The following is a 14,207-nucleotide window of genomic DNA, read 5'->3' as shown; positions in this document are numbered from 1 at the left end:
CACTGTCAAGGGTGGCCCGAACCAAAATGACTAAACATCAAGAAACACAACACCATTCCGGCCCCAGTCAACGTTCGCAAAAGACTCGAAAAGACTATAGTAATCGCCAACATTCTTCTATATTATATCATAATATAACAGGTTACAGACAATTCTAGATTTCTACGTACTTCACACTAAGGATGATTACAACGCTGTGTAATAGTGTCCCACCATCTCAAAGTCAAATATAGTAGAGTAGTATTCATTAAGTTATCATCACTCGGCATCATCTCCCATCATCCACCGCAAGCTCTCAACATCAACCAAAACAACAAATATGTTCAACTACTAAGCAGGCAACAATATTAACATATCCATCCATTCACCCATAATTTAAACCCACTGACTCAATTTTCAGACCACCAAGTTACTTTTCTTTTTCATCATAGATGAAATGTAATCATCAACCCCTTCGCTTAGCTGACAGTCGCGATCTCCCGCCGGCTCCCCTGTTTCAGATTGATTTTCTGACCACCCACCTCCCCGCAATTTCAATCTCGATGATTCTCGAAACTACCGAAATCGTTTCGGGGCTTCCGGAGCTAGTACTTACTATCTAGTAGTAGTATCTACGAAGTATAGTGATAGAAATTTTCCACTTTGATGGGTCCAGTTCGTGTTTCGATAATGATGGGATGATGGGTTTAATTTGCCAAGTCTTTTTGGTGATGTGATTAGTAGTTTATGTGGGGTCGACTGTTGCTGAGTATGGAAGGTAATTAGGTAGTAGAGTTAGTAGTACTGGAATCACATGTTTGGGAAATCGTGTGCTGAATATCTCCGTAGATAGGTATGTTTTGATCTGGTATACTTGAAGTTGAGTGAGTTGGGGAAAAAAAAAAGTACTGGGGGGCAAAAAGACGCCGTCATAGGACAGCAGCGTGGCTACTTGCGGTGGACTAGTAATCTTGTTTCTTCTATTGGTTTTTGGATTGGTGTGCCTGACCTGATCTATGCAGTTAACTAACTACTCAACGCCAACTTACCTAAATATATCGCGCATACTATCTGCTACTATTAGTAGTCATGTGTAACCAATGATGCATCGAATCCACATGGCGCACCACAGTGGGCGGCTATTGCACAAAGAAATTGTTGACTCGCAGCGCATCTACGCACTCCTTTGATCCATGATCCCAGCAACGAAGAATCCAGTTAACGGTATCAACGTGTAGCAATTAAATCACGGAGCCAGCCGCCCTCCGACATGAAAGAAAGCCAGTGAAAGAAACGGTGGGAGGAAAAAGAACCCCACCGATCCAACCAAACTTTTGCGCCGACAGGGCCCGCCCATGCGGGGATCATGATCTGAACCATGGCGCAGGAGGTTGGATGTTTACTTGTATCCTACTTGGGTCGAAAGTCGGCGGCTGAGGATTGCCAACATTCCCTGCCACTTGCATACGGAGGGTTTTTTGCTTTCTTTTTCTGGTCCGGAAAAAAAGAAGGATGTGGGTTGGTGTAGTGTACTCCGTAGACTAGTATGCTTTGCTCTGTTCGGGGCAGCGGGATGCAATAGGGATTTTCACCGGTAAGACACGGACGGACATTTGGTTCGCCACCGAAGCGCCAAGTCGGCACACGCGCTCATGGCTGGGTGGAAGGAAGAGCTTGGGATTGGGCTGATGGGTCATCTTGGAGATGGAGATGTATGCTTAGTTGAGTTTTTCTGTGGTCGAATGAGATGTCTCAAGGATGGTCTCGCCCATGCCATCTCTTACAATCGGACTCCGTTGAGCCTGGTAATGAAAGCCTCCGGTTGAGGGGGACAGGAATGATGACAGGAGAAACGAACTCCTTCACAGTTCTCCGTATGTGTGGAATGTTGGAGTCTCGGTTGAGGCGAAAAAAAAAAAAAAGAAGAAAATCTATCTCGCCTGAGCTCACAATTCGCTGCTGCCTTTCGGAAAGAGTCATAGAAATGCACATCTTTGCTCAGTGGCTGCGAGGCTGTGTCCATCGCCCCACGTCGGCTTCATCTTCCGTAAAGGTTGCAATGTAAGGGCAGGGGTAGCTTCGGCCAGTGGGCGGGTCACAGTTGACCAAGCCGAATGAAGTTCGGAGGCTCATTTGTCGAGCAAAAAGGAATGATCGGAAGGTGTGGAAAGGGCGAGATGACCGGTCGGACAACGTTGTCTAGGCTGGCGGATGATAACTTTTTTACTATTAGATAGTTGGAAGCCGATCAATCAGAGAGAATTCGCGGCCTGAAGGCGCTGATTGGCAAATGCCGGCGCCAACCGCCTTGGGACCCAGCCAATGAAGCGGCGGGCCGGGCTGATGGTGCGACGGATGGGCTGGCAGGGGTTCACAATACTTACTGCATTCACTACTAAATCGTCAGGGAAAAGAGTAATGCGTCGTTAGCCGAAGGTCAGGTTCCGCTGCGGGCTTGTTTCATCTTTTGACTGTATGGAGTTGAGACTCTCCAGGGACCACTCAGGGTCCATCTGCACTCCCAAAACTATGTACGACGACTCGACATGCAACCCAATTCACTGTCTGTCAATCCCCTACCCCCACCCCACTCCCACACATCTTGACTTTCGCTGCGCGCCTACTAACAGCCTGTCTCAATTCGTCCAGTATCCTGGGTACCTGATTCACCGTCATGGCTCCTCTAACAGTCCAAATCTTAAGTATATAACACCCCCCCAGGGATGCCAGTGCTGCTCCCTTTCCTTCTTCCTCTTCTTCAACCACGCTGGAGCGTTCAATCCTTTCTTCGTTCTACACTGTTCGACAGTTCTACTATCACCAGGCTAGTCCTGCTTTCTTTCGACACTCCTTTTTGATTCATTTCATATCCTCGTTGTGTGCCTGCGGCAGACTCCGACCTTTCCCTTCCACGTCCAACGAACTGAAGCCATCCTTGTCCAGTCGTATCAGACTTCCGTGACAAAGGCCCCTTTCGACCTGACAAAGTCAACGCTGGGACAAACTCACCTTCCATTCGGTTCTACAAAGGTATTGTACTCACGCCTTATCCTGGTACTTTCCCGTTATCTTTTCATTGTCTGCCAAGATCTTGTCTCCCACTACACATCCTTGACCACTATACTGCTTCAACTATACGGTTGTCACCGTCTGTTGCTCCTATACCTCTTACCGGAGGATCATGCAATATCTTGATATAAACCCAGAACTTCATCCTCTTCCTTTCTTCATCTCTTGCATAGCTAATCAATTTGCACTAGACTTTTGCTCAACGCAATCACCTGTTCTGTCTCGTCCGGTACGGTCAGAACTTCAAACACTCCTTTAGCTGTCGAATAGTGCGAAACAAAAACGACACTCCTTCACCATGTTTTCCAAGTCCATTCTTACGGCCGCTGCTCTCCTGGGCATTTCGGCTGTTGAAGCCCACATGATCATGACTGAGCCCGTTCCCTATGGAAAGGACACTCTCAACAACTCGCCTCTTGCAGCCGATGGTAGCGACTTTCCTTGCAAGCTGCGCTCCAACACCTACGAGGTCAGCGAGTGGAATACCGCCAAGATTGGGGAGAGCATGCCTTTGACCTTTGAGGGTTCCGCCACCCATGGTGGTGGCTCCTGCCAAGTCAGTCTGACCACCGATCTGCAGCCATCCAAGGACTCTGAATGGATGGTAATCAAGTCTATCGAAGGTGGCTGTCCCGCCAACGTCGAAGGAAACCTTTCTGGTGGCGCTAGCATGGAAGATGATACCAAATTCAACTACACCATCCCGGACGGCATTAGCCCCGGAAAGTACACTCTCGCCTGGACTTGGTTCAACCGCATTGGAAACCGTGAGATGTACATGAACTGTGCTCCCCTCGAGGTCCAGAGCGCTTCTTCTTCTTCTAAGCGGTCCGACGTTGAGGAGAAGCGCGATGTAGAGAAGCGCTCTTCCACCTTCCCTCCCATGTTTGTCGCCAACGTCAACGGTTGCACCACCTCCGAAGGTGTCGACATTCGATTCCCACAGCCTGGTGACACCATCGAATATAATGGTGAGCCTAGCAACCTGGCTTCCGCTGGCGCTGCCGCCTGTACCGGTACTCCCACTTTTGCTGCCGCTGGTGACAGCAGCACTGGCTCCTACTCTGGATCTGGCTCCGGCTCCGGCTCCAGCTCTGGTGCCGCCAGTTCTTCAGCCGCTGCTGTTGTTACTTCTGCCCCCGCCGCAAACACCTACACTGCCCCTGCGGTGGTGAACACTCCTGCACCCAGCTCGGGCAGCAGCGGCTCTAGCTCTGGTGCTGGCTCCGGTTCTGGCTCCGGCTCCAGCTCTGTCTCCAGCCCTCAACCTAGCTCTAGCACTAGCACAAGCTCCAGCTCCAGCTCTGGCGCGCTCTCTGGTTCTTGCAGCGTGGAGGGTGAGTGGAACTGCATCAGTGGCTCCTCTTTCCAGCGCTGCGCCAATGGCCAGTGGACCCCTGCCCAGGATATGGCCGCCGGTACCCAGTGCACTGCTGGACAAAGCTCCAACTTGGCCATCTCTGCCATCAAGCTGAAGCCCCGTACCGTTAGGGAGGGCCGCGCCAGACGCCACGCTCACGGTGGCCATGTGCACGCCTAAATGTGGATAACACTATGTGATTCGGGTGGCTAGCCCATACCGATCGAGACTTACATTCGTTTCCTTGCACATGACGCAGTGCTAGGACCCTTTTGAGATTTTCCGTTTACTTTCTTGTACCAGTTGCAGTAGAGAGGATCCTAGATGAAATTAACGTTGGCCAACGAATCGTTTTTTACCGTCCTATAACTTTAAAACGTGTAAATATAGAGCTGCAGATGTATGCCGACGTTCAGCGTGTAATTGCATCCCGTAGCAATAGATCGGATTATGCTCTGGGTGTCAGCGGATCTGTTGTGGCAATACCATTACATGTCAAGGCTTTGCAGAGCTGAGCTTGACATCCATGTAATTAACCACTCCATCAATTCAGAATTAAGAACAAGCAATGGTATATGAGATAGTGTGTACTATATCGCTCTCGACATATCCTCCACGAGACTGAATTGATTTTAGAAGAAACACAAAGTAATTACGTATACGTACACAGGGTAGATCAAATCTAGAGTAGCATGTTAAGGGTGCAAGGTGATAACCGCGGTTCCCCATATCGATAAGATCAGTTCAGCCTCAGGCATCAGAATCCACCCAAAACGGCAACAGGGCTAGGGCTTTGCCGCACCCACGACGGGCGGGTGAGACTAAGCGAAAATTTGCGCGCTCATCTTGAGATGCTCGATCTCCAACCTCGAACGACGACAACGACCACCCTACCGTCGACAAAAATGGCGTCTCGTCCTACCGTCACCATCGCCGGCGCTGATGGCAAGCCCACGGGGGCTACCTACCCCCTCCCGGCTGTTTTCGCCTCCCCCATCCGTCTTGATGTTGTCCAGTATGTTTCAGACTTTTTTACGACAGAAACCGGTCTCGCAAGGAGAAGAAGTGAAACGCGGAGGGAAAATCGATGGCTGACGGATTTCGAATTACAGGCAGGTGCACACCGGTATGGCCAAGAACAAGAGACAGCCCTACGCTGTGAGCGAGAAGGCTGGTGAACAGACCTCTGCTGAGTCCTGGGGTACCGGTATGTGCACAATTGGAAGGAACGCCAAGAATTTGCAGAGGGAATTGGGATCACTGATGGATGTGAATAACTTCAGGTCGCGCTGTCGCTCGTATCCCCCGTGTCTCCGGTGGTGGTACTCACCGTGCCGGTCAGGCCGCTTTCGGTAACCAGTGCCGTTCCGGTCGTATGTTCGCCCCTACCAAGGTCTGGCGCAAGTGGCACCAGAAGGTCAACGTTGGCCAGAGGTATGATGATGATAATCCGACCGAGAGTGAGCAAGGGAGAGAACATGAAAACTAATAGCTTGTTTTAGACGTTTCGCTACTGCCTCTGCCCTCGCTGCTTCTTCCGTTCCTTCTCTTCTGTTCGCTCGCGGTCACCGTGTTGCCAACGTTCCTGAGGTCCCTCTGGTCGTTGACTCCAAGACCTTCGAGAACTCCGCTGTTACCAAGACCAAGGCCGCCGTTGCCCTCCTCCAGGCCGTCGGTGCCGGCGCCGACCTCGTCAAGGTCCAGAAGTCCCGCAAGATGCGTGCTGGTAAGGGTAAGCTGAGGAACCGCCGCTTCCGCCAGCGCCGCGGTCCTCTGGTTGTCTACAACCCCGAGGTTGATGGCAAGGAGCTCGTCCGTGCCTTCCGCAACATCCCCGGTGTTGAGACCTCCTCCGTCTTCTCCCTCAACCTCCTCCAGCTCGCCCCCGGTGGTCACCTCGGTCGCTTCATCGTCTGGTCCTCTGCTGCTTTCGAGGCCCTCGACAAGGTCTACGGCACCACCACCACCGCCTCCGCCCTCAAGAAGGACTACCTCCTCCCCCAGAACGTTGTTGCCAACGCCGACCTGGCCCGTCTCATCAACTCTTCTGAGATCCAGTCCGTCCTCCGTGCCCCCAAGGGTGAGGCTCGCACCAAGCGCACCAACATCCAGAAGAAGAACCCTCTCCGCAACAAGCAGGTCATGCTCCGTCTCAACCCTTACGCTGCTGCTTTCTCCAAGGAGAAGCTTGGTCAGAAGGCTGTTGAGTCTGGCAAGCCCGAGCGCGCTTCCAAGGACTTCCTCAACACCCTCTACGAGGCGTAAGTTAGTGGTCCGGGGTTTCACGCTGGGAAGGTATGATATGAGATTGTTTTCGGTTTAAAAGGTAGCACCAATGAACAGGTTCGCAATACCCATAATGAATTAGTAGTTTTCTCTCAAGTAGCCCTTCAAGTAGACTTTTTCTTTTGTAATGCATGTTTGACACACCTTGACCTGGGTTTTTGTGAAATCAACATTCTACTACATGTATATGAATACAATTTCTAATTCCTGTACTACTGATATGGGACAGCTAATGGATCCAGCCCTGCTCCCTCGCACTATGCATTAACGGCACTTTAACGCCCACTTTCGAAAATAAAGACCAAAAAGGGGGCAAAAACAAATTCCACCTAATGCGACATACCCAATGTGTCTATTTTGAATCCAGTCAATGTACATCAATAAAGAGCACTTAACCTCTATACGAAAACCTGGAAGTACCCTTGTCAATTAAAACCCCAATAACTAACTAATGATCACATTTGGTCAAAACAAGCCTACCATCTATATCTATCCCTCCTATAACACAGGATCATCTACCTAGCTTGACGCAAACAAGCAAACATGTGAACAAACTAAGTCACACTACCTTGTACATATTCCCAGCTCCTAACATCGCCGAATTGAGCCGAGCAAGTTGTTTGATCCTTGCTTGCTGGTTGGTGGTGGGTTACTGGGTACTACTCAATAAACGAGTAGGGTGAAATAGTACTGGACTTTCACATGTGTTTAGGGATAATCACGAGTTAGCTTATAGTGACTATTTGACTACCACTGACTAATATCACGATGGTAACTAGTTAGTTAACTACTTCGTAGTATGACTCTATATTATCTGAGATCATTTACGCATTAGTAAGAAAAATATAAGTAACTAACTAGTGCTCAATAGTAGCTGTCGGCTCGGGACTTGCATCGGGATATATAGATACCCACACGACTACTTAGACGAACGGACACAGACCTTCTGAAGCAGCAGCCAGCAGCAGTAGTGGTTCCTGCTTAAGAGTGGCTATGTTTGTTTCAGCAGTGAGTAGTTAGTAACTTCGTCAGTTACTAAGCTATACTACTACTAGTAGAAAGTTAAATAGAATACTGCAAAGTTTAGATCAGTTAGTAGGTAGTAGTAGGGAAGGCATCATGCCACCTGTTTCCTCGCTCCATACTACTTATTATTACGCAGTCCACAATGCTACAGCGTGACGACCCCTAGTATCAAACCAGTATCAGTACTAGTAGACCAAGCACAGCAAATACTGACTTTTTACAAAGATCAAAACCGGCTCAGCTTCCGATCGGCCAATGACATATAGTTGATCCTAGGTCTCAAATCACCACACAATGCTAGATGCCATATATTAATTATCACTCTAGTTGGCTAGCAGCTTAGTACTCTGGCAGTAGGATAATCGTTTATCCAAATGACAAAGATAATTAGTTAATTCGGTTTTCAATGCCTTTACAGAGGCAAAAAGACAAATCAATCAAATCCAAAATCAAACACAACTAGTAGTCATCTACCCGAAGGAACTACTTACTAGCACGAGAGACTTAAGTAGTTAACTACTACGCAGTACATAAGTAAGTGAACTAACTACTAGTAATTATTTCACTTTACCTCCCCCCGGTCAACAAATCATATCTCTCGTGTGCATTTGCGCAGAAGGGTTAGTCTGGTGCTTTTGTTCGACAGGGGGTGGAATCCTATCCATCTAAGTAGTAGACTTATTCCCACTCCGTTGGTCCGTCCATTGGTCTCTGTTCGTTCGGAGGTCGCAGGTTCGGTAACAACGAAATAAAGTAGTAGTAGTAGTTGGTTTTGAAATGATTTGATTTGATATGTTTGATTTGATTCTGCTCGGTTAGATATGGATTGAGTTCAGTTTATTGTACAGGACGTTGGTTAGTTTTGTACTACGTAGTATAAGTTATTATTACCATTATTATAATATTAGGATTATGTCGGATGCGATAGCTAGTACTTAGTAGTTGTTGTATTATAGTTCGGGGTGCTTTTTCATTGTCTATCATGCTTACTACTAACTCGTGCCACCACTTATGGACATAACTTAAGCACTTAGTAGTTATGAACACTAATACATATGAACATGGGTTTATCTGTACTTACCCCCGGTCGGTAACAACAACAGTAGTTGCTAACTAACTAACTACTACTACTACTACTACTACTAACGTACGTACGTACGTACTCACTATTTCAACAACCAACCAACTACCTGAAACTACAGATCGACTGACAACACAACAGGGAAGGGAAAATGAATAGGATAGAAACAACCCCAAAAGGAAAGCAAAAAGTTTTTGTTGATCGGAAAAGAAAGAAAAAAGTTTCAGCAGCTATGACATACTTGGTAAGTAAACTAGCTACGGATGAAGAACCAAAAATCGATAAGGATCATCAAACATAAAACAAATAAACAGGAAAAAAAAAATCAGCTCATCGGCATTTGACCTGAGGACGGCAAATAGAAGAGTCAAATCCCTCGGGCGGACCTCTCTCCACTTCCACTATGTATGGTGTGAGAGAGTTGAGTGAGCTGAGAGAGAGCGAGAGAGTGAGTGTGTGTGTCAAGTCCAAAAGGGTTGTTTCACAATCACAAGATATCCCTGTTCCCGCTCGGCTTTTCCGCGATTTTTAGACTCAATTTTCTGACGGGGCGCAAGCTGCCAAGCCTCTTTGTTACGTATGTTGATGGGGGAAAGGTGGTCGGTTCGGTCCACACTTTGTTTCTCTTACTCTTTCTTCTTCTTCTTCTTCTTCCTCCTCTCTCTCTCGTTCTCGTAGAGAGGGGGAGTTCAGGGGGTACGAGAGGTATCCATTAGATTTCATATCATGTTGGTTCACATGCTGATGAGGGGTTTGTGTGTAATGTGTTAAGTTATAGTTAGCATTGCGGGATATCCGGATATTAGTGTAGGCTTGATGTTTCTTATTAGGTCTCCTATTATATTGTCTTAAATTATAACGTAGTATCGGTTGATATTACTGCGGTGCGCTTGTGATCCCCGCTTACATACCACAAGGAATATGGAATCGCTTCAAAATACTCGGTTGAGCAATTCAGGGACGACCAGCCTAGAACTGTTCATGGTTAGTTCTATTAGCAAGTATTATTTATAATGAGTATGTATCCCCGGAAGGAATCTACTTTGAGCACTTACGGCCGAAGCGCCTCAGTACACCGTGTACTTCGTACTTTGTATCATGATCACCGGGATGATGATGGCGTGGATAGTATCTTAGCAAGTTAGCATATCCCGGTCCATGCTTCTTCTGATAGCCGAGGTGGTCGACCCTTTTTTTTTTTTTTTCTTGTTTTCCCTCCCCTCAATTTTTTTCTTTTTTACCTTTGGCCAACCTCCAAGGGCCCGTAGTTCGTGGATACCACCCAGACAAACAACAACAACTGAAACTCACACCTTATCGACCGATTCGGTTTAAGTCCCGGAATAAATGAGCAAGCGAGCTTTCATGATTCAAGGACGCCAGACAACGCTACCGTGGACTATTGATCCTCGACCACCCCCACCTCATCCCACTTTGGCGCCGCGGCTACAACAAGCTTTTGGGCTAAAACCGTGGCCTGCAGCCTGTGATGTGATTGATTATCAGCAGACGTCGGGTGTACGTACCTGTGGTGCGTTTCGCACTACTCTCCTATACTAATAATTTAGCCATCGCGTAGCTTACCGGGGGGGCTTGCATTCTGATGATGGATGAATGAATGAATGAATGAATGAATGAATGGGGAGGGGGAAGTGGGATCGACGGACGGGTTTTGTCGGGTGGAGTGGGTATGTCTTCGGCCGGAGATGGCGCCTGCGAAGTTGGAGTAAGTAAGTTAGTTAGACTGTTTTGTTTGGCTCGATCATATTAGTAGAAAAATGAAATGAAGTAATGCAACCTTACTTTGCATAGCTTGCAAAAAAGGGTGACCGATGGATGGACACAATAATACACTATGATGATTGTAATTGATGCGATATTTATTCGCCCTTGAGACACCAATATGCGACGACACAAGCACTGTGTCTCACCCCCTCCGGCACTAGTTGATCCTATCGGAGAAGACCCAGGGGCGTTCCGGATATGGACTCCGACCATCACGGCCGGTCGCTGAACATAGAGCATCCTCCGTCCCTTCTGATCTGGCGCCCCCCTCTCCCCTCTTCCCCCTTTCGTTGTTGGGTGGTCGGACAGGATGGCCGTGGCGGATGTGACGGCGGAGATTGGCATTATTATCATGGTGCCGAAGGATGCCGGTGAGACACTAGGACTTTAGGGTGCATAACGTTGGAGTCGGTTATTTAGTTCACAGACCAAACCACAGTATATCATAACACACTACTCCGTACTGCACTGTTGGGTAACCTGTGCTTTCTCCGATGATAACCATCACCCTGTCAGGGCAAACTACCGTGCCCTCTGCCTTATGGCTATATCGCCGTCCGTTATACCGCTACTAGTAGGGCGAAGGAGTGGTTCCGACGGGGACAGAGGGCAACAAAGTCCACTTTAAACTCCGCTCAAACTAGGCGCGGGAAAGGCATAGGCCGTGTTTCTCAGTAGTATCTATCTCATTTATTAGGCGGGAGGCCAGGGCGAGGGCACGGTTGCTGTCATCCTTCAAGGAACCAGGATGAGATGCGTCGCGGATCCACAGATCCCAACTGTTGTAACTTGTAACTTGTAACTTGCGAGAGAGCAGTAGTATCGTTGTTGAGGGGAGAGAAGTCCTAGCAAGTTCCTAATCGTAAACTGATTGCTTGCTTGCTTGCATCGGAACGTTGGAACGTCCGGCAAGCCCGCCAAATCTCGGGATTTGTTCGGGTAAACACCAAGATCTGATCTAATCGCACCAATCAGTGAGTGCTGCAGCAGGTTTTTCCAGCACTGGGCTTTCGGCATATGAAGAGTAACTAGTAGATAGGTATCTTTCTTGGAGTCCTAGGCAATCTCAAGGCAACCCGGTGTTAGATTGTCCGTGACTTCTCAATTAATTTAAGTTTCTTCTTTACACCACCCTTTTTTAAATTCATTTCCGGTTGGCGCCAACTGTGGGATCGGTGGGCGAGATCGTATGATAGTACTTTAGACTTTGCTTAGCACGACCGTAGGGGTGAGAGCCTCCGGCCCACTGTTGGAGGAGGGGGGGATTTGGATTGGCTTTGAAGTTTGAAGAGGTCATCCATGTATGTTCCTAAGAGGGCGTTGTCGGTGCTGAAGATGACACCAAGTCTGCAAAAACTTCTCTCACAACACGGAAAAATCTGGTCACTAAAAACACACCCCATGGACCGCGGAATGGCTATTCCGCGATGAGAATCCCTACCCAGACAGTAGAAGCTAGATCGTCACAGACGTCTGGTACAAGTCTGGTTGCTGGCACACGCCTGACGGTGCAGATCGGATCGCCCCAAGATGAGACAAATCCGACATCCCTTCTTCGACCAAACGGGCGCTCTCCCCGGCGGGCCACAAACCGTTGCAGGAGACACCATGACCAACTCAAAATTCCAGCAGCAGCATCCGAGCAGCCAATCTAGCCAGACTCATCTACTACGTATATTAGCCGCTCCAGTGACAAGTCCAATAAACCAAAATATTCTAGACAGAGTCACTCAGGCCAAGAAGGAAAAAACCGCGGCCCTCCGGCTCGCAGACCCTCATCTGTCCGTTTTCCGGATGCGCCCAGTCCACTTAGTTCGCTAGTCCCCACGAATGACAGACTCGCGATCCTCGATGGGCTGAGGGACTGCTGCGAACTTGGGAGGCTGTTCCTTGCACCCTCCCCTGGGCTTGCTTTGAGTGCTTTCCCATCCTTTTCCCGGCTTGGAGTCAATGCTCCACTCGCGTAAGAACGGACTACGGAGGTTTCCGTACTGGCCACTAGTCATCATAGTACTCAACGATAAGCTGGTGGGTTTGAGCCTTTCGGGGGGGGGGGGGGGGGGGGGGGGAGTCGCAGACTCGCGGTGCTTGCTCACCCTGGCTGGCTGTGGGAGTCACTCCTGAACACTTTTGAGGTTGTTCGTCCGAGTTTGGTCGGTCCGGCCGAAACTGGTTGGCATATTGAGTGGCTCTCGGACAAGGGATTTCTCTCGTTGTTGCCAGGCTGGCTCCTTCCTCCATGCGGATCTTTCAATTTCTGTGTCGAGCTTTTTACTTTTTGTTTAATTTTTTTTATTTTTTATTTTTTTCCCTTTAATTCCTTTTTTTCGAATGGTAATTGATGGGTAACCATCGGCCCCCCTCTAACACCCCTAATTAGGGCGATAACCTGCCAAGTGTGCACTATGTCGGGGTGGGCAGCGTCCCATAGGGCCCAAAATCCAGTCCTTATGCGTTGGCCTCTTCCCCATCATGTGCTATGGAAATTCCGAGTCTCAACAGTCAACGTCGCGGCACACCATGAAGACCAGAATAGCATGATATAGTGCTAGGAAGGGACAGACGCATTGTCCCGACCAAAAGAAACAAGGTTAAATGCAACTGCCGTTCCGAAAAGATGGTGCTGTCCCGTGGTCGGTGGTCGCATGAGCGTCTCCAACCATGACTAACGGGCTGGAGCTGGCAATGGATCGTTCCGAACACCAACGAGGATCCTCCTGCGGGGCGTCGGGTTGGAAAACCTAATCACACTCATATTAAAAGAATCAAAGCCAGTCAGAGTGAATGAGGAAAGACAATCTGCCGCCCACAGAAGCCCTCCCAAGCACCAGATTGAGGAAGGACACCGGCGAGTCTGACGATATCTAATGCCCACCCGGATCAAAGTCTAAATGCCACTTTGTCTCCTCCATGGCACGATTATACGGCGGCGATGGGGATGAGGACGACGAGATGATGGAATCTAGACGATCAACTAATAAGGTATTACTCCCGGTAGCTTGATCTCAGCCGGCATCTAATATGAACCGCGCCCGGTGGCTATTTTCGATATACCCGGGCCGGCCATGTCTGTCGACACACCCTCCCTTGGAGGATATATCTACCATCTAGGGAAGCAGAAATAATCTGAATGTAATCTATAGTAGTCCGATGGATGGACGGACGCTTCGCATCTCCGTCTCGAGTGGAGCTGGTCGAAGCTGAACCGAGGATGGAACTGGAGTGAATGCCGAAGGGAACAGAGGAAAAGGGAAGAGACTCCCGTCCCGCAGTACGAATTGTCGATAGTAGTGTGTATACTCCTCTGGGATAAAGTAAACACGATCCAGAGCATCTAGACTATCTAAGATGCCAGATACGTAGTTCTGGATGACCGGGTGGGTTTGGGTGGCCTCCGTTAAACCGGAACTGTTGCGAAAAGTGGACTGGCAAGCGTTGGACTAAACCAGCCTGGAATCGTGAACCAGGCTTCGTTCTCTGATCATCCTGATCTGGATCGGTCATAAGTTGCCTTTCCATTAAATATGCCCACTGCTGGACTGGAATGGATGGCACTTTTGAGAAGGATCCCCAGCTAATAAGCCAGGCCAGGCACTGTATCTGACCTCTTCGTCCCTTTCC

General features: G+C 48.7%; 3 protein-coding genes across 3 annotated transcripts; 2 read left to right on the top strand and 1 right to left on the bottom strand.

The window, feature by feature from the left end:
• Positions 1-3,016: 3,016 nt before the first annotated feature.
• Positions 3,017-4,997, top strand: ASPBRDRAFT_277377 (lytic polysaccharide monooxygenase AA11 family protein). The gene has a single exon (XM_067622426.1). The coding sequence runs from the start codon at positions 3,347-3,349 to the stop codon at positions 4,586-4,588; it is 1,242 nt and encodes a 413-aa protein (XP_067476673.1). The 5' UTR covers positions 3,017-3,346; the 3' UTR covers positions 4,589-4,997.
• A 534-nt stretch (positions 4,998-5,531) lies between these two features.
• On the top strand, positions 5,532-6,764 carry ASPBRDRAFT_45745 (60S ribosomal protein uL4). The gene is made up of 3 exons (XM_067625479.1): positions 5,532-5,615; positions 5,692-5,842; positions 5,911-6,764. Exons 1-3 carry the CDS (start codon positions 5,537-5,539, stop codon positions 6,671-6,673), a joined length of 993 nt encoding a protein of 330 aa, XP_067476672.1. The 5' UTR covers positions 5,532-5,536; the 3' UTR covers positions 6,674-6,764.
• A 3,488-nt stretch (positions 6,765-10,252) lies between these two features.
• ASPBRDRAFT_277287 (uncharacterized protein) lies at positions 10,253-11,130 on the bottom strand. Its single transcript, XM_067622425.1, has 2 exons — positions 10,605-11,130; positions 10,253-10,514 (listed from the first exon to the last, which is right to left on the bottom strand). The coding sequence occupies exons 1-2, from the start codon at positions 10,938-10,940 to the stop codon at positions 10,353-10,355; spliced, it is 498 nt and encodes a 165-aa protein (XP_067476671.1). The 5' UTR covers positions 10,941-11,130; the 3' UTR covers positions 10,253-10,352.
• Positions 11,131-14,207: the final 3,077 nt, after the last annotated feature.

This window comes from Aspergillus brasiliensis (assembly GCF_001889945.1).
Source record: "Aspergillus brasiliensis CBS 101740 unplaced genomic scaffold ASPBRscaffold_10, whole genome shotgun sequence".
Taxonomy (NCBI): Eukaryota; Fungi; Ascomycota; class Eurotiomycetes; order Eurotiales; family Aspergillaceae; genus Aspergillus; species Aspergillus brasiliensis.
Note: the sequence above shows the minus strand (reverse complement) of the source record. Positions and strands in the feature narration are given on the sequence as shown.